Source organism: Ochotona princeps, chromosome 7 (assembly GCF_030435755.1).
Source record: "Ochotona princeps isolate mOchPri1 chromosome 7, mOchPri1.hap1, whole genome shotgun sequence".
Taxonomy (NCBI): domain Eukaryota; kingdom Metazoa; phylum Chordata; class Mammalia; order Lagomorpha; family Ochotonidae; genus Ochotona; species Ochotona princeps.
Window position 1 is genome coordinate 72,782,155 of NC_080838.1, and position 19,931 is coordinate 72,802,085.

Genomic DNA, 19,931 nt, shown 5'->3' on the forward strand with positions numbered 1-19,931 from the left:
TCTTTCTTCACTCAGCAACATCGTTGTGGAAACCAGGCCATCTGCCGAAGCGGTCCAGTTACAGGCGGCCTTCGGGATGTGTTTAGCATGTGTTGTTTTAGCACTCTGTCAGATTAAAAACCCACAAAACAAGTTCACCTTGATCTTTCATGGTAAGTCTAAAATATCTCAGACATACAATCTGACACAAATCTGATACAATGATGTTTCCATCTAGAGAAGGCACAAATAAAGTAGGACCTTTGCTTCACTTAAACCATCAGAAATACAGAACACAGTCTCCAAGCTCTCTTCCTGCAGAAATATGGCCAACAGTGCTGTTTCCGAACAGAATCAGAACCACTGCTTAGCCATCAACAACAGCATCCTGGTGATGCAAGCCAACCTCCCCACCCTGACCTTATCTGGAAAGATTCGAGTGACCATTACTTTCTTCCTTTTCCTCCTCTCCACAACCTTCAACGCTTCTTTTTTGCTGAGACTCCAGAAGTGGACTCAGAAGGGGAAAACGCTCTCTAGAATGAAGGTGCTTCTAAAACATCTGACCTTGGCCAACCTGTTGGAGACGCTGATTGTCATGCCCTTGGACGGAATGTGGAATATCACAGTCCAGTGGTATGCAGGAGAGTTCCTCTGCAAAGTCCTCAGCTACCTGAAGCTGTTCTCCATGTACGCCCCAGCCTTTATGATGGTGGTGATCAGCCTGGACCGCTCCCTGGCCATCACGAGACCCCTTGCTGTGAAAAGCAGCCACAAACTGAAGCAGTCCATGATTGGTCTTGCCTGGCTCCTCAGTAGTCTGTTCGCCGGACCACAGGTAATGCATCCTTCTTCACTTTGTTAGGATATGGTAATCACGGATATCCTGCCTAAATTCGAATGAAAGACTTTCCAAAGGCAGCACATATGGTATTCCCTGTTAGTGGCTCAAGTCTAGAAGTTAGAGGGTGAGGTTTAATACTGACTCTATTGTTACCTTAAGCAAATTTCTTAACTTCCATGTGTCTGCATCTTTATTTATAAAATGGGGATAAGGTGTTTTTGTCATGAATATAAACAATGCATTAAAGCTTCTAGCATAGTCTCTAGAAAATAGTTAAGCTGTCCCCCAAAAAGGTAACAACTGTCACATTGACCTCATCTCCATCCTGTTCTTCTATTTTATCCATGATGACATGGACTTATGGTTGAAAGAGTTTTAGAAACTGAAATTTTCATAGGTAGAAAATAAAAGGTTTCTTTTTGGAGATTGCCAATATGAAAACTTTAAGCATTCTATCAGTATAGTTTAAAAGAGAATTATTCTTGGTTAGTATGTTATTCTGCAACTTCAGAAAATTCCAACATTCCCCTGAGTTGGCTTGCACTTAGCTGAGCTAAGTTGTCAGCAAAGCTTTGTGACAGCCCTCTGCTGTTCAAGGCAGAGCCCTCCCAATTACCTGCATCAGGATAGCCCAGCTGACTGACCTGCAGAACATGGCTTTTCAACACTCACCTCTCTGAAGAACAAACTTTCGCAAATAACAAAGATCCTTTCTATGCATAAAGTAAACTGTGTAATGAACCTAGGGTACAAATATGTATAAAGAAGTACAGGCAGAGTTAACCACACTTGCCTCTATATATGGACATTTTCCTAAACAAGCTAAACTAGCCAGATTGCCATAAACTATAATACAACTTACAAACTGTTGCAAAATGTAGAATGTAAATTTTTGCATAAAACTTAGCTAATGTTTTACAAATAGCAGGTAAATCTAATTATTGTGTCTTTGTGATTGAAGAACTTTGAAAAAATGAAAATATATTCCAGGAGAAAATTGTACAATACTCACCATCACAGTGATTAAAATTCAAGAATAATCTTAACACATGTCACTTGAAATTTAGCCAAACCTATTTCTATTTTGTTTGTTTCAACTATGATTGCCACTTTTCTACTGGTTTTCTTAGAAGTTATAAATGAGATGGTGTTAACTTTCTGCTGGTAAAACAAAGATATAGCCCACAAAGAAAATGGAGTTCAGTTGTGACAATTTGAACCAACAACCAAATATTAAACAATGTTAATCCTACTAAAATTATAAGATGAACAGAAAGTTTGGGTTGATATTAACATAGACTTTAGTCATGATAATAAGCTGATGTTAAAGATAAATGGTATTTGGGTAGAAATATAAATCTCAAGCATGAGATATATTATTCAATAAAGGCTATAAAGTGCAATTATTTTTCATGAAACTGACTATGACAAAAAGCTATTATATTCAACTTCAATAATAGTCACAGTACCTAATAAGCTGCTCAGTAAAAATAGAAATTTTAAATGTTTATATGAATAAATGAGAGGCTTAAAGCTTTATATTATTGAATATGTCCTTAGTCTTGAAAAATTCTGAAATTGATGTGGTAGTCTTATATCCCCTGTGAGTGCTGTTCCAAGAATAAAGGGCTTTAATTGACATAATAATTGTATGTATTTATTGCATGGAATATGATGTTTTTCTACATGTGCATATTTTGCAATGACCAATTCACCTCAAATAAAAAGTGAAACAAACAAATAAAGTTTCTATGGGTCCATGCAGTTGACTAAGAAGTACCCAATTTTTTTAAGATTTATTTTATTTTTTTTGGTGGGGGGAAGTCAGATATACAGAGAGGAGAAGAGACAATGAGGAAGATCTTCTGGCCAATGATTCACTCCACAAGTGACTGCAATGGCTGGAGCTGCACTGATCCAAAGCCAGGAGCCAGGAGCTTCATCCGGGTATCCCATGAAGGTGCAGAGTCCCAAGGCCCTAGGCCATTCTTGACTGCTTTCCCAGGCAACAAGCAGGGAGCTGAATGGGAAATGGGAGATTAGAATCAGTACCCATAAGGGATCCAGGCACATGAAAGGCAAGAACTTAAGCCACTAGGCTACTGCGCCGGGCCCCAAGACCCAATTTTGTTTAATCATCTGGCAGTGAGCTCATTCAGTTGAGAAACAGGGTAGCAGCAAATGAAATAACCATAAAAGGAATATCTCAAACCAAAATTAAAATTGTCAACAAATTTAAGGAGGGTAATAATATGAAATTATTTTAAAAAGTTTGCAGGAAATGTGATGAAGAAATGAGTCTATTTTGGCACATTTAGAGGTTTTTTTCATAAAATAAAAGGAAAATAAGACTCCATATTTTTAGCAAAAAAAAAAGAATTTCAAAACACATAAAACACTGAAATAGTGATGAAGAGACTTTGTCTACCTGCCTGCTGTCCTTTTATTTGAGGGGAGATGGTAAGTAGACTGCAAGAAAATGTAAAAGTATTTGCTTTAGGACATAACATAGGAAACATAAGATTTGTGTGTAAGTAAAGCCAACTAAAAAGCAGTTGCTAATTTGAGATACTGATGTAGTTGGAAATCTGGAAAGAAGTAGAAGAAAACCAATTTTGTAATTCTAATTGAACGACAAATTCAGTTTTATTGTCCATGAAATATTCTCCTGAAGCTATCACCTGTCAATTATTTTTAAATTCCATTATTTTTTACCTAAGAATTAACACAATAATAATAGAAAGATAATGCAAAATATTATACTTATGTATATCAGTGTAAAAGTTATGAAGCTAATTTCAAATTAAGACACATTAACAGACTCATCTCAAGACATTATTCTGCCAAAGAAATTTACTATAATACAAAAAAGGATGAAGCTGTTTTACTTTGTTAAACAAATGACTTAGCATTACTTTCAGTAAGACTGACTCTGTAAAGCACTTTGCTGAAGTTTCTTGACGAGTTCACGCGCTGATCTTGTCTGATAGGCTGCCACTGTGGAGTAAATAGAAGATACCTTGCTGCTCTCTTTCCAGAAATAACAGAATTACATCCAGCTCTTTTGAAAGCAGTGGTTTCAAACCACCATGGCAATAGTCCAAATACATACTCCATCAGAGATCTAATCTGACTTTAAGAAACTAAGAAAAGTGTTCTAGAAATAAATATTCTATTCTTTATCATTTTTAGTGTTGCTTGCAACTCACTGATGGACATATCCTCTAGTTTGAAAAACACTGACTGAAAAGGATCCAATTACTCCCACTGTCACTTAGCCTGTTAGATTGATGTCTTCTCATTAAATCCATTTTTTTCTTTAAGTGTAGTTCTCTACTAGGTCTCTAAACAAAAGAGGTTTCACCCCTGTGACTGATATATTTTGATGGGTAGAGATGGGAAGAGTCTCTTTATTTCCAGACTCTCACACACAGCTTAACAAAGCTCTTTGAATAAGTCATTTAACAAAGGCACATCCTGTTACGACCAATTTATATTGCTAGGCTGTAGCTCCCCCTAGTGTGCATGAGTGTCAGGGCGGGGGTGGCCAGGTTGGGGAAGGCGGCAGCACCTGTCAGCATGTGTGTGAGCCAAGCGTGGGGGTATGTCAAGCTGAGTTAAGCCGAAGAACCCATTGGTGTATATGCCAGACAGATAGGACATGGGATGGACTAGAGTAGTGTGCTGCACATACAGGCACGTGCAGGAACTGAGGCTGTGGGTGGGCCTGGTGAGGATAATTAGGGGTCGCCCAAACTAGGCTTCAGTTCCCACTGGTGTGGTTTAGGACTGGGTTTGTGCCTGGTTGTATTGCGCTAGGACACAGCATCCATCAGCTTGTATAGGAGACGGGACTGGGGACGGAACTGACCAGGCAGCATTCACTGATGTGTGTATAGGCTGACGCAGATGACAGACTGAACCATACCCCTCACTAGGTGGCACACATGAGAGTCAGGTCTGGAATCACCCTAGGCAAGGTTTCTTCGGGGGACTCCCCAAATCGATCACTAGACTCAAACTGGCCATGAGGAAAATCTGAAGATATGTGATCTGACCTTGAAGCGCACATATCAGGACAGAGCATTCTCAGACGCTCATTCTTGTGCAATCAACAGCATGTCCAGAGGCACGCAGGAGACATGACGCCTGGCTCATTTAGACCGGCAGAGGACGTTCAGCGCCATGTCAAAGATCAGAAAGCAAAACAGGTTGGACAACTCTCCTGGCCAAGCTCTGACAGCAAGTGTCTGGGAGTGTGGGTACACTCGGGTGGACTTTGTCAAACAGTAGACCTTGGAAAGATTTTTCCCAACCCTGGAACAATGAAACCAATGCTTCAGAACTGTCACAACCACTCAGGTAACACCTTCGGAGCATCAGGGTCTCTAAGGTGACACCAAGAGGCCGTCCCTTCCCTGGGTGTCAGTGGAGTTTGGCAGCAGTGACGGGTCCCCTTTCGGCCGGCACCAGCCCGCCACACCCTGCCGCAGATAGAGGAGAAAAAGCAAAATCGGAAACACTTGCTCCACCCACCTTCCTCCCAACCCTCCCCACCCTAAGCAGTGGCCCACATAGGCATGCATCCGTCTCAACTATGCAAACAGTATTAAAAATAAAATAAAATACAATAAAATAAAATAAAACCTCATTTTCTATTCTTTGTTTTTAATTTCTTGTGTTAATCAGATGTTAAAGGTATTTATCTATCTTCAAATAAACAGATACACACCACACACAAAAAGAAAGATATCCAGATACCTGCAACAAAATGAATAGAACTAGAGATCATTATGCTAAACAAAATACGCCAGACATAGAAGACAAATGGCACATGTTCTCTCTCATATGTGTTAATATACAACCTATTAAAAAGTGTAAATACATTATTTGTAACACATAGCATGATACTGTTTTCGTTGAATTATGCCCTCCATATAATATACCCTTCTTTACTCATTTTGTGATCATGTTATCACACATTATATGAATTTAATAACTGTTTTCCAGAAAAGTAATATGTGTGTATATGCATATAATACCTACATACAAAGAAAATATGGGATATGTTAAAAGTCAAAAACTAAGATAAATAGGGCATGGTGTGGTAGCCTAGTGACTAAAGTTCTCGCCTTACATGTGCCACAATCCCGTATAGGCTCCAGTTCTGGTCCTAGTGCCCTTTTTCCCATCCAGCTCCCTGCCTGTGGCCTGGGAAAGCAGTCAAGAACCCCAGGGCTTTGGGACCCTACACCTGTGTGGGAGACCCGGAAGAGGCTCCTGGCTTTGGATCGGTGCAGCTCCAGCTGTTGTGGCCACTTGTGGAGTGAATCATCAGACAGAAGATCTTCCTCTCTGTCTTTCTCCCTCCTTGTATATCTGACTTTCCAATAAAAATAAATAAATCTTCAAACAAACTAAAATAAATAACTATAATTTTAAAATGAAAACAAAAAGTAATTATAAATAACAATGTATATTATATATAAAATCATGCACAATAAGAATTTACACTTATATTTTGAACACTCAATTAAAAGTGGATGTGTTTTTTTTTTAAGGTACATTTCATTTTATTTAAAGGAACTTATTAATACATTAGATTCTCAGGGTCACAACAAATGTGATATGCAATCAACAAATTACTGCAAAATAATTCTCATCAGTTTTTATGTTGATATATTAATAGAAAGAACAGATTCAATGTAGTTAGTAGACACATCTGTAATAATATAATGAAACTTCCCTACCTGACTCCATTCCTCTGCCTCACTCCCCATTTCTCTCCCTCTTCTTCTCCTTTCCTTTCTCCTTAACAAAAAAAAAAAAAAGGTAGCACATTGAAGATGTGTACAATATTTTATAGCTATTTCATTCCTTTTCTATATTCTCTCCCTTTAATTTCTTTTTAACAATCTATATATCCATCCTTTCATCTGTGCCTATCCACTTTGGTACTTAAAATAATGTTAAGTGGTGACATTACTTATATTTAGAGGCCTGCAGGTAATCTGTTGCTTGTTTCTCTTCTTTCCTTGTATTCTGTGCAATTTTTATAAATGAGCATGCATCATTTTTATAGAATCAGTAAAAAAAAGTGATTATTCTTTCTATACATTTAATGGAACAGTTAAATTAATACAGTATGTCTTGGGCCCGGCGGCGTGGCCTAGCGGCTAAAGTCCTCGCCTTGAACGCCCCGGGATCCCATATGGGCGCCGGTTCTAATCCCGGCAGCTCCACTTCCCATCCAGCTCCCTGCTTGTGGCCTGGGAAAGCAGTCGAGGACGGCCCAATGCTTTGGGACCCTGCACCCGTGTGGGAGACCCGGAAGAGGTTCCTGGTTTCCGGCATCAGATCAGTGCGCACCGGCCCGTTGTGGCTCACTTGGGGAGTGAAACATCAGATGGAAGATCTTCCTCTCTGTCTCTCCTCCTCTCTGTATATCCGGTTTTCCAATAATAATAAAATCTTTTAAAAAAAAAAAGTGGATGTGAAAGAGACAGAGTGGATGGAAGGAGGCATTACTGTCCATTTCTCCTTCCTCCCATTCTTTCTTCTTTCCCTCATAATATGGTTTTTGAAACCAGGAAAGGAAAACATACACTAATATAAGCATGAAAATATTTTATACTTTAAGAAACAATCCACAACTTATAAAAAAGTGAGTTACTTCAGACTGATGAATAAACTTAAGCAAAATACTCCCTGGTCATAAAACCAAGTTAGAATGAATGCTATGTTTTTCAAAATATATTAACTCAAGTTCTGACAGTATGATTTCTAAAAATAGGTTGTGAAAAAAGGAGAAAGAAACACCAGTGGATGGACAAGAAGAGGAGGGGAGAGGAGCAGGGAACATGGAGGATGGTGGAGGAGGCCAGACAAAGGGAGAGAGAGGAAAGGACAGAAAAAACAAACAAAAAAACGAAGAACATACTGCGGGAGCGGCTCTGATCTAAGACTAAATTGAAAGGAAAACATTTCCTAAAATCAGGTATGCCCCCTCGGAATGTGACATGGCATTTAAAACTGCAGAATTCCAGAGAGCAGATTATTTGCAGAAAGAGTTCTTATCCCTAGCTTATCTCTATTAATACGTAGCATCACGTTTTTGACAGCTTTCACATTCCACAGCTAACTAAGGCCTGCAGGCAAGAAATACGAACCACTCCTTAGTCTTCGGCATAAAGCTGTGTGGTCTAAAGATGTGTGGAGGCTTGCCCTGACATAGAGAAGTCACAGAGAGTGTACCTGTCAATTTGCTAAGAGGTTTAGATTCAGTAAGTACTTACCACACATTTACAGAACGCCAGCATCATGATACAACATAGCAGTGGCATGCTCTTAACAGAAACCATAACAATGACAAGGATGGTGATGATAAATAATAGTTTAAGTCATAAGTATTCATACATATGAAAAAACTAAGCCTGCAAAGATACTACATGCCCAAGAGTGTGGTCTCATACGTACAAATGTCGTTATGCCTATCAGCCCTATAGCTAGAGCTTTGGACTACTATACCAAATTAAGTAATCTTTTATATTTCTTTTATTTCTAAAGAAGGCTAGAAAAGAAAATAAGAAATGGCTTAAAGTGGATAAAGATGGTCGAAAGACATTTAAAAATATGGTTTGCTAAAAAAAGATTTTTAAAATACTTTAAAAATCTTTATAATGAAATTAAGTTATATTTGGTGCTGACTTTGTGCTAGGTACTATTGTCAGGTACTTTACATGACAAACTCATGTCATTGTCACAATAGTTCCTGGAGGTAGAGAATATTACAAACTTCTTTTTTTTATTTTTATTTTTGAAATTTATCGTACAATTCTGTATAGTCTGGGATTCCCCTTACCCCAATTTCCACCCCCTGATTGATTTTTCCCACAAGGTCACAACTCTTCATAAGGAGTTACAATTCCATCAGTCTGCTGTTCACAAACTGATTTTACATATAAGGAAACCCAAGCACACCTTGGGAAAAGATTAGCTAATAGTGTGATTAATGGGGAGTAAAATGGAGGACTAAAGATAATACTCGCAGAAAAGACATCTGTAATTGATTATGAAGAAGTAAAACATAATGTTTTTGTTTAAGGTGAAATAAAGCCAAACACTGATAAGAACTGGGGCTAAGGAAAAAACAAACAGATAAATTAAGGAAATCTAATCTAAGGCCAAAGCAAGCACTGAAAATTAATTAGTTATTAATTATAATAACCATCGCCTTGAGAGACAAAATAAATCGAAACCAGACTAAAGCAAATCAATTTATGGACAAGATTATGAAAGAAAGATTGCCAGTCCTGTGTGAGGCAACATTCTGAGGACTTCAAGATGTAGCATGCCTACAGACTAATTTAAAAATGAACTTTAATAAGCTCAGCTTGCCAAAAAACATGGAAAAGTGAAAGGTTCGCTTGGTCATACAGAAAAAATTTGGTGAGGATCACAAGATAAAATAAGGTGAATGCACTTGCTTAAGTCTCTTGATTTTTTAATACTATAATCACCATGCTCCCTCTAGTGGAATCATTTGAATATTACATTTCCCCTTGAGGATAAACAAGATCTAAACCCAGAAACGAACATTTTAATTACAAATAAGAGGGAAAGGGTTATTTTTGTGCTATAGTATATTTTATAACACTCTCTTTTTTAAAAATTTAACTATACTCCTTTTCTCCACACCTCAAAAAGAAAATATCCCCGGACCTGGAGCCAGCACCACGGCACAGCAAGCTGCACAGTAGGCAGGCACCTGTTCTTATCCCTGGTGCTCACTTCCAAGCCGGCTTCCCTGCTAGGGTCTGGGAAAGGAGCCCTGGGCCCCTGCACTCACAGGGGAGGCCTGGAAGATGCTCCAGGCTCAGCAGCCATTCTAAACAGTGAAAAATATCATTTTAGAGTAACTTTAGTAGACATTTCTACTGTATTCAGTGAGGTAGAACATATTTTCACTTGTTTAAGGGCCACTTTGACATCTTTTCTGTGAACTCTGCTCATGTACTTATATCATTTTTAAAGCAAATGTCACTGTAATAGGAACGTCTGTCTCTGAAATAATATTTAAATATGAGCTCATATTTAGGGAGAAACATTTTAATGTACCTGAAAGTGAGAAAACAAATAAGATTTAAAGTAATGGCTGAAACAACTCCCCCCAAATTCCTATTCCTCTAGATACATTCACACTTTCCCAAACATTCTTTAAAAAGTCAATATCTAGTTAGTTTTTGAGAAACACCTACCAGCAGCAGACCTCAGTGCAGGAGGTCTGGTCACACCATCATCAAGGTCACCGAGCTCCACACAGTCCTCAAGCCAGCAACAGAGGACTCAGCCTGGTCCCTGGTATCCCTACAGTGACAAATCACTCGCCGGCTGAAGTGGCACCCCAGAATCGACGAGCCCTGGATCTTCTGACCACAAGCAAAGGGGGAACCTGTGCCTTTCCACAGGAACAGTGTTGCTATCATGTTAATGAATCTGGCATAGTAGAAACTGGGATAAAAAAAAAAAATCTCCAATCGACAAGGGATCGATATGAGCAAAAATTCAGGTTTTAACATCTGGGAATCCCCCTAGTAACCCGGCTCATGCCATGCTAACTCCACTAATAGTTACAGGCCTTTTATTAACAACTGCCCCTTGTTTTCTAAGGTTCTCCAAAGAAAAAGTCCTCAAAGCTTCACGCGTCACTCTCAACCGTTACTCCACCCCTACATTCTGGTGCCCAAAGAGCCCTCTCCAGAACACAGTTAGGGACTAAGTCCCTCTCCAGCAGGAAGTAGCCAGGACGACTTCATCGCCCCTTTTCCTATTACCAAGAGTCCGGAATGATTGCTACCAGGGCACTGGAGGCAAGGAGCTGGGTCAGCTCCAGACCCAGTATGTCGCCCAGGCTTCAGCCCGGAACAGGAGGGGCCACAGGAGCCAGTTACGTCATCAGCCTGGCAGCATTCCAGCTGACCAATGGCACACCTGAATGGACATTCCTACATAATTGGGGCATAGACAGCCCGTTGCCAGCCCGCGTGTCTAAAGGAGTATAAAACTCCCAAACACGTACCTCAGCCAACCTTTTTCGCTTTCTCCATCTTCCCTCCACTCTGTGTGAAGGGGGCCCAGGAGCGGATTTTCCAATAAAGCTTCCGTTACAACTAGGAAGATAAAAAGGATATGATTAGGGAGTCTAGTTTTATTGTTTGTCTTGTTTTGTTTTTTGTTACTTAGACAGCATGCTATAAGGCTAGGAGATTGCTGGAGAGAGGAAATTCAAATATTATTTGGAAAGAAAAATAGTATGACATTTTTATTTCCATGTTTTTATTTACACAGTTATACATCTTCAGGATGCTCCACCTAGCAGACGGCACTGGGCAGATGGAAGTTTTCTCTCAATGTGTAACCCACTGCAGTTTTCCACAATGGTGGCATCAAGCCTTTTACAACTTGTTTACATTCAGCTGCCTTTTCCTCATTCCTCTTCTCATCATGCTGATCTGCAATGCAAAAATCATCTTCACTCTGACACGGGTCCTTCATCAAGAGCCCCACAGTATGTATTCCTCAGATTCAGTGAAATGGACAGTTTTTGAACAGAACTACTCAGAGTGGCTCGTAACTATCATCACGTACTGTTCTTTTTATTTTGTTTCTATCATTTGAATTATTCTACTTTATACAGGGTGAAAAAATTTCAATTTCAAAATAGTGACATATCCCACCCTATTCCCCCTCCACTCCCCAACCAACTTCCCCCTACCTTGTTAACGTTTTAAATGAAATTCTTACTATGGCACAATCACTGTTCATTTCACAAGCCTAGGCCTAACTCTCCATTAGGCAAAAAATTCAACAAATACAAGTGGAAGAAAACACACACACACACAGTTTCTTGAGAGTATAGACAAAGGCTGAATGTCATAACTAATCCTCAAAATGTCCATTTTGCTCATAGAGTTTTTTTGCAATCTATATATTAATTACTAAAGATAAGAGAAACCATGATATCCGTCTTTTGGGGACAGATTTATTCCACTAAGCATAATGATTTACAGTTGGATTCATTTTGTTGCAAAATATTTTGTTCCTTTTGTGGTTGAGTAATATTCCATTGTATATGCGTGTGTGTATATATATATATATATATATATACACACACACACATATATATATATATATACATATATATACATACGTTCCACATTTTCTTTATCTAGTCATGCCATGATGGACATCAGGGTTGATGCCATTTCTAATTATTGTAAACTGGGGTGCAAAAAACAACTCTTGAATGCTGATTTCATCTCATTTGGTTAAATTCCCAGTAATGGGATGGCCAGTCGTACGAAAAATCTGTATTTAGATCTCTAAGGATCTCCATACTGTCCTCTGAATCAGTTGTACTAGTTTACATTCCCATAAACAGTGGATTGGGGTACCTTTTCCTATGCATCCTTGCCTATATTTATTGCTTTTGTATTTTTTTGGGTGATAGCTATTCTGCCTGTGGTGAAGTGAAGCCTCACTGTGGCTTTTGCATCTGCCTAGTGATCCTGAACACTTTTTCATATGTCCGTTAGCCATCTGTATTTCAATCTTTGAAAATTAGCTGTTCACATCCTTTGTCCATTTCTTAACTAGGCTGTTCATTATTGTTGATTTCTAGAGCTCTTTATAGAAATGGGATATTAATTCTCCTACTTGCATTTTAAAATATTTTATGCCATTTTGTTATCTGCCTCTTTGTTAAATGTTCCCTTTGCAGTACAGAAGCTCCTTAGCTTGATTTAATGCCATTTGCTTATTTTTATTTTAATTGCCAGTGCTCTGGACTCTTTTCCAAGAGGCCTTCTTCTTACAAAACAAAAAAAGATTAATTTATTCTAATTGGAGAGGCAGATTTACAGAGGGAAGGGGAGACAGAGAGAAAGACCTACCATCTGCTGGTTTACTTCCCAAATGATCACAATGGTCAGAGATGAGCAAATCTGAAGCCAGGATCCAGGAGCTTCATCTGGGTCTCCCATAAGGATGCACAGTCCCAAAGTTTTGGTTCATCCTCCGTTGCATTCCCAGGCCATAAGCAGGGAGCTGCATGGGAAATGGAGCAGCTGGGACACAAACTGGCACCTAAATGGATCCCAGCTTGGGTGTGGAAGATCAGTCAAATGAGCCAACATGCCAGGCCCTTCCAAGAAGTTTTGACCTATGTCTATATTCTGAACAGTTTCTCTGACATTCTCCTCAGTAATTTATGGTAGGTTGTAGATTCAGATCATCGATCCATTTTGCATTGGTTTTGGTAATAGGTTTAAGGTAGGGGGTTTTTTTCATACTTGTACGCATGTAAATCCAATTTTCACAGCACTATGTGCTGAAGAAACTGCCCTTCCTCCCTGCATTTATTTCAGCTTGTTTCTCAACAATTACTGGGCTGTAAATGTGTGGATTAATTTCTGGAATTTATGTTCTGTTCTATAGATCTGCATGTCAATTTTGCTGCAAGTCCAGCCTGTTTTGATTACAATTGTCCTGTATTACATCCTGAAGTCTGATACTGTGATACCTCCAACTTCATTTTGTTGCTAAAGATTGCTTTAGCTATTCTGGGTCTTTTGTGTTTTCTTATGAGCTCTGGCATCATTTTTTCTAGGTTTGTAAAGAATATCATAAGTATTTTGATTGGGATCACACTGAGTCTACAAATTTCTATATACATTTTTATTATATTAATTCTTCTAATGTATGAATACAAAAGATCTTTCCATGTTTCAGTGTCTTCTATCTTTTTCTTTAAAAATTATACTTTTCAGGCCCAGCACAATAGCCTAGTGGCTAAAATCTTCGCCTTGCAAAGACTGTATGGATGCCGGCTCTAATCCTGGTGACCCTGCTTCCCATCCAGCTCTCTGCTTGTGGACTGAGAAAGCAGTCAAGGATGGCCCAAAGCCTTGGGACACTGCACCCACGTGAGAGACCAGGGAGAAGCTCCTGGATCCTGGCTTCCAATCAGCACAGTTTTAACCGCTGTAGTTGCTTAGAGGGTGAATCATCAGACAGAAGATCTTCCTCTCTGTCTCTCCTCTTCTCTGTATATCTGACTTTCCAATAAAAGTAAAAAAAACAAATCTTTTTAAAAATTATAATTTTCATCATAGAAGCCCCTTGCATCTTTGATTACATGTGTTGCAACGTATTTAAAATTTTTCATCTAGTGTGAATAGGACTGATCTTGCAACTTTTTTTCTCAGTCATACAATGGTTTATTCATAAAAAAGCTTATTGATTTTTGTCTGTTGATTTTATATCCTACAGCTTATTAAAGTCTCTTAGGAGTCCTAATATGCCCTTAGTATAATCCTTTAGTTCTATATAGGGAAGCATGCCATGTGCAAACATGCACAGACTGAATTCCTGCTTTTAATTTGTATCCCTTCAACTGTTTTCACAATCAAACCCTTTATATCCTCATAATATAAAATATGCACGCTCTGTGTCCATAGTATGGAATATTACTACTGATTTGCTAACTGATTGATTTGCATAAATTTGGTAGATGTGGTTACACCATTTTTGCTTTAATAATCTAGTACATTTCTCAAAACTAAAATTTATGAATTAAATAAGTGCAATTATGGTTGTGTGGCATGCAAAAGAAATGTTATTAATGGAATCATGTGTAAGTTGTATCTGACACAACCCAAAAGGAAAATAATGTTACTTATTATGACATGGCAATTCTCTCAGCAGATATTCTCAAAAGAAAATAATCATAGTAAAGTTCTGTAATAGATATTTGGGCAGTTTGTACCTCCCAGCACAAAATGTTATTTGAGATTTCAAAAATATCATACCCATTTCATACATATAATTCTTTCAAAATCTTATCCTAGAAAAACTCCGTTCTCTAAGGGCACTGGGAGAATAGAAAGATAAATCCTCAACAATGGTTAATATGCATGTGAGCACTGAAGGAACAGCACAACCAAAACTTGTAGAAGCAGGGAGAAATAATCAAATAATACATATTCAATTAATATGTATAAACTAGTCAGTACTGATTGAAACTGTGCTGAGTGGGAAACCATGGTAAATAAGGCAAACCTAGTAAACACTTTAATCTGCCTTTCTGAAGTTAAATAAACCAATAATTAGATGTGACAATTCAAAGGCAGGATCAACACAGAATGTTTCAAGTGTCTCTGTGTAAGTTTATACATGCCCATTTTACCAAGTCCAAATTTTTCTAAGGTGTATTCATGTATTTACACTGAGAGGGGGAGAAAGGAGGAGGAGGAATGGAGAGATAAAGAGAAAGAATGCAAGAGATAGAGGGAGAAAGAATAAAAGAGAGGTCAGCTGATTTACCCCCTAGATGGCTGCAGTGGCCAACACTGGGCCAGGCCAAAGGCAGAAACCAGGAGCCCCTTTTGAGTCTCGGATGTGAGTATAGGGGTGAAACATTTGGACCATTTTCCACTGCTTTTCCCAGGTCATTAGCAGAAAGTTGGATTGGATGTACAGTAACTGGGACATGAGCTGGCACCACATGGGATACCAGCCCAACAGGCAGAAACTTCATCTGATATGTCAACAATGCTGGCCACTCAAAAATTAGTTTTTTTAAAAAAAAAACACATTCATTTCCATTGATTGTTTTATTGCTTACATGCCATTGAAATTTACAGACACTAAAAATGAAAGGAAAGAATGTACATAAAGAGCAATGCTCTTACGGCAATTAGTTTTGTCTGATCAGAAACATCATTTAGGGAGTAAGCCAGCAGATGGAAGATCTGTCTCTCCCTGTCTTACATAAAAATTTTTTTAAAAAAAATAAAGAGAACTAAGCCCTCAGCTTCAGGAGAGGCAACTTAAGGCAGTTAGTCCATTAATACTGAAAGTTTTCTTCCAAGAGAAGCAACTGTGAACTTCCAAGGTGTATTGTAGACCAAGTGCAGAAAGCACAGGTATGCTAGAATGAGGCACACAGCTGCAGCAGATCAGTTGAAGCAGCACACGCATCCTCACTTGGTTCTCATTATTCTAGAGGCAGAGACGCTGAGTGTGCACGTTCCTGTGTAACACCAACACTCAGCTCAGCTCAACTTCTGTCTATGCTCTCCGATGTATGCTTTAAGAATCCCAGTTCCCTGTATTTCAAACCCAGATTAATTTGGTAGAAACTGAATGTTAAGAGCAATTGCATTTTTAGGTTTTCTATTTATTTTAAACAGTAAAAAGCTTGGCATAAAAAATATACCTACCAAAGAAATGACCACTAAGAAAAACACTGGGAATTTTCTCACATTATATTCATGTATTTATATTAATGTATTATGAGAATATGTAATTCTCATCTCACTCTTTATCTAACAGAACTACAATTGAATCAATCCAAGAACAATGTACCAAGAGCACGGCTGAGGACGCTCAAGATGACAGTTGCCTTTGCCACTTCGTTTATTGTCTGCTGGACCCCCTACTATGTCCTAGGAATCTGGTATTGGTTTGATCCTGAAATGTTAAACCAGGTGTCCGAGCCAGTTAATCACTTTTTCTTTCTCTTTGCCTTTTTAAACCCATGCTTTGACCCCCTTATATATGGATATTTCTCTCTCTAAGCAGCAAACTGAAAGTCACTGAAAAAGGGCAAGGCACAGAATTTCTTCACTGAGAAATGACAAGCACCAAGGCTGCAGCATATCTGACTGGAAATAAACCAGGAGTTAAGCTTACTATCACCCTAATCCTTTCAGAGGCTGTACTGTCAGTGTCTTGTAGCAAGAAAACAAGATTTTTTTTCAAGGAAAAACACTACCAAGTATGTTTTTATTATCATCTCTGCCAATTATAATTTTCTGTAATAGATTAGACGGATTTATTATCACTCTCTCCTTATGTAATAATGCAAAAATATTTAAAATAACCACAGCTTAAAGGGGGAAAACTTAGAAATCACAGCAGACTTGACATCAGCATGCCAGTTTTTCTTTAAAGGGGGCAGAGGAGCAGTGACAGTAATCTGCCATAAAATGACATAGAAAACAGAGATGGATGCTCACTGTCCAGAGATCCATTTCCTTCCTGTGGCTTTAAAAAAAATGTCATTTTCTGTTTAGCCTCAAAAGCATTCTGACATGACAAAACTATGAATACTTCTGTTTCATCACCCTGGCATGCCACAGGCTGTAAGAGGCCTAGCTACTTGCTAAACAAGGAATGTGAGGACGAGGATTTGACAGCAGTTAAAACATTCTCGGAAGCTGTACCGTCTGTGGGGTTGTAGAACAAAATGTCGAAAACAATATTTTAAATATAATTAAGAAAAGCCACACTAATTATGTTTTATGCATCACTGCTCTTAAAAAGGTAGGATATTGTTTGCCTATCCCTTGATCTCACTGAATCCCTAACGCATAAATCTCTAGGAAAAAAGGCAAGGAAGTACATGAGCAAAAAAAGATGTTTGATACATGAAAGGAATTTGGGGGGAAAAAAATCATACAAAGCAGAGTATGAGTGTGAGGGAGGGAAGAAAACCCCTCTCCTTACAAATGTGAAGCTATCAGCGACTACTAATCACCTTAAATACTACGGTTTCCAAAACACATCCACGCAACAATCTCTCTTTTATTTAAGAGGCCTGTGTCTAACCCTTCTGTGAAAAATGCCACAGTATGAAAGTAATAAGAGTAAATATTCATTTAGTAGGAAAACATAAGAAATTGAAAAGGAATTAAATCTTTTTTTTTTTTTTTTTTTAGATCTTATTATTATTGGAAAGCCAGATATATACAGAGGAGGAGAGACAGAGAGGAAGATCTTCCATCCGATGATTCACTCCCCAAATGGCCACAATGGCCAGAGCTGAGCTAATCCGAATCCAGGAGCCAGGAACCTCTTCTGGGTCTCCCACGCGGGTGCAGTGTCCCAATGCATTGGGCCGTCCTCAACTGCTTTCCCAGGCCACAAGCAGGGAGCTGGATGGGAAGTGGAGCTGCCAGGATTAGAACCGGCGCCCATATGGGATCCCGGGGCGTTCAAGGCGAGGACTTTAGCCACTAGGCCACGCCGTCGGGCCCAGGAATTAAATCTTTATTTCATATTTATATGATAGAGAAGAGTCACAAAAGACAAAACAGCCTCCAGATATATTAGGCAGGTGAAATTTTGTAAGTTGTTGACAGATTTCAAGTCCTTCCTTATTTTCTTCCTTTTATACTTTCAACCTTGTAGTGTTTGTCATTCTTTCTTCTTCCATATGTGTATCGTTCCATATTACGCTACTATGATAAAGTGCTGGCAGCCAGGCTACTTTACAAAAAGAGCTCTTTTTTTTTTCTTTGTGTTAGAATTTCTGTTTGTCTTTGGGGCTTTATTTTACTTTGTTTTGCTTTTTCATTTCCTGGGTTGCTCAAAATCCAGGGGCTAGCTCTGAAAATGGATTTCCTGCTGGAAGCTTCCTGAGGAAATTCAGGGCACTACATTGTAAGAGAAAGGAAGTTGTGCACGTTGTCTTCTGGTTGCTTTCTCTTATACATTCACTAGCTTTCCACCATGGGGTCTCCATCCTGGTGGTCCTATCTTAATTGCTCTGAATGACCCAAACCATAAAAATGATGGGTTGATTAAGTTCACACTGTCTTAATAGCTCAAAAGTAGAGTTAAATTTCAGCCCATGAACCCTTGAATACACTCAAACCATGTCCAAAATGTAGCAACTTTATTTTCCATTTTGTCTCCTCTTTTGTACATTTTCTTTCTTCTTTTTTTTATTAAACTGATTCCTTTAATTAACAAATCATTGCTCAACTCTACAGATGAACTGTACAAGGTTGAAGATTTGCAAGGTACTAACATGCTCGTATTTGGCCTGGGTACTCATAACAATATCTGCTATTCTTCTAAACAGTACAGGAATGTAGACCAGTTGCAACAATAATGATCTTCTGCAAGATTCTATCTTTAAATTTACTCTTAATCTTACAATAACCTTACTTCTGGACTTACAGGCAAAAATAATGCATACATATATGGTACAATCTAAGGGCTTTATTACTCATTTGTGCAATGAATATATCTCAGCTTAGTTCCTAGGTGTTCATGAAATTTCTGTTGAGATATTTACTGTGTTTTTTATTTATAATCAACCAAAGGGCTATTCAGTCTTGATGCACAGGTCCCTAACCAGTGGCCAAATACAAAACTATATTTCAATGTAGCTATTTTTGCTTTGGTTTTATTGATATTACTTTATAACATCATCCTGAGTAGGGACTTAGAAACTATATGAGATTCCCAAAGCAGCTATGACACAAAAAAATGGTTAAGATTCTCTACCTGATTTTGTATGTTTATGAGGAAGTTGATTATAATTAAAATGTTTCAGAATGTATACATTGGTTTTTATAAATGTATAATAATGTTGCTATTAAAACTAGGTTGCCTCAAAATGTTTAATCATTATTATCTGAGAAGCATTTTTTAAATTGTTACCTAATTGAAAGACAGAGAGCTCTCATCTACTGGTTTACTCCTTAAATGCCTACAATACCCAGGGCCACCATACCAGTGGAAGCCAGGAGCCAGGAACTCAATTCAAGTCCCCCTTGTGGCTAGCAAGAACCCATGAGAAATTCTAAAAGTTTAAAATGTAATGAAAACTTCACACACTAACTATGTGAGCATTGGGGTCCGAACTGATAATGCAGACATGGATTTAAGCTAAAATTCATAGCCCGGAAGTAAATGTCTTTTGACTTTTAATTTATCTGAGAAACATAGGCCAAGAGCATTCCCATCTGCTGCTTTGCTTCCCCAGTTTCCTCAAACGCTGCAGCTGGAGTGGGACCCCAGCAGGGAGGCAGCAGCTCAGTGCAGGAAGAAATCATCACTGCTGACTCCGAGTCACTCCCAGAGCAGGCGGGGTCTGCACTGCTCAGAAGCCGGAGTCGGCCATCAAACCGGGGCGTCTAATACAGGACGTGATTACACAAAGTAATCAGCATTGTAACTGCTAGGCTAAACACCTGCCCCTAAATGTCACTTTTGAAAGATCAATCCACTTGACACAGGCTATTTCATATTTGAT

At 38.6% G+C, this 19,931-nt stretch overlaps 1 protein-coding gene across 2 annotated transcripts; it reads left to right on the forward strand.

The window, feature by feature from the left end:
• The first annotated feature begins 285 nt into the window (after positions 1-285).
• On the forward strand, positions 286-16,461 carry GNRHR (gonadotropin releasing hormone receptor). Of its 2 annotated transcripts, none has more exons than XM_004590854.2 (3): positions 286-817; positions 11,171-11,390; positions 16,217-16,461. In XM_004590854.2, the coding sequence occupies exons 1-3, from the start codon at positions 305-307 to the stop codon at positions 16,459-16,461; spliced, it is 978 nt and encodes a 325-aa protein (XP_004590911.2). In that variant the 5' UTR covers positions 286-304. The 2 variants fall into 2 exon arrangements, with proteins under 2 accessions (XP_004590911.2, XP_004590912.2); XM_004590855.2 differs by having other exon boundaries at positions 305-817; positions 11,299-11,390; positions 16,217-16,457.
• Positions 16,462-19,931: the final 3,470 nt, after the last annotated feature.

Bases quoted from the DNA above. Each gene is read 5' to 3' on its own strand.
- GNRHR (XM_004590854.2), top strand. From the start codon at position 305: ATGGCCAACAGTGCTGTTTCCGAACAGAATCAGAACCACTGCTTAGCC. The intron at 818-11,170 runs GTAATGCATCCT...TTATTTACACAG, and splicing joins GTCTGTTCGCCGGACCACAG to TTATACATCTTCAGGATGCT. The intron at 11,391-16,216 runs GTATGTATTCCT...TTTATCTAACAG, and splicing joins CCTTCATCAAGAGCCCCACA to AACTACAATTGAATCAATCC.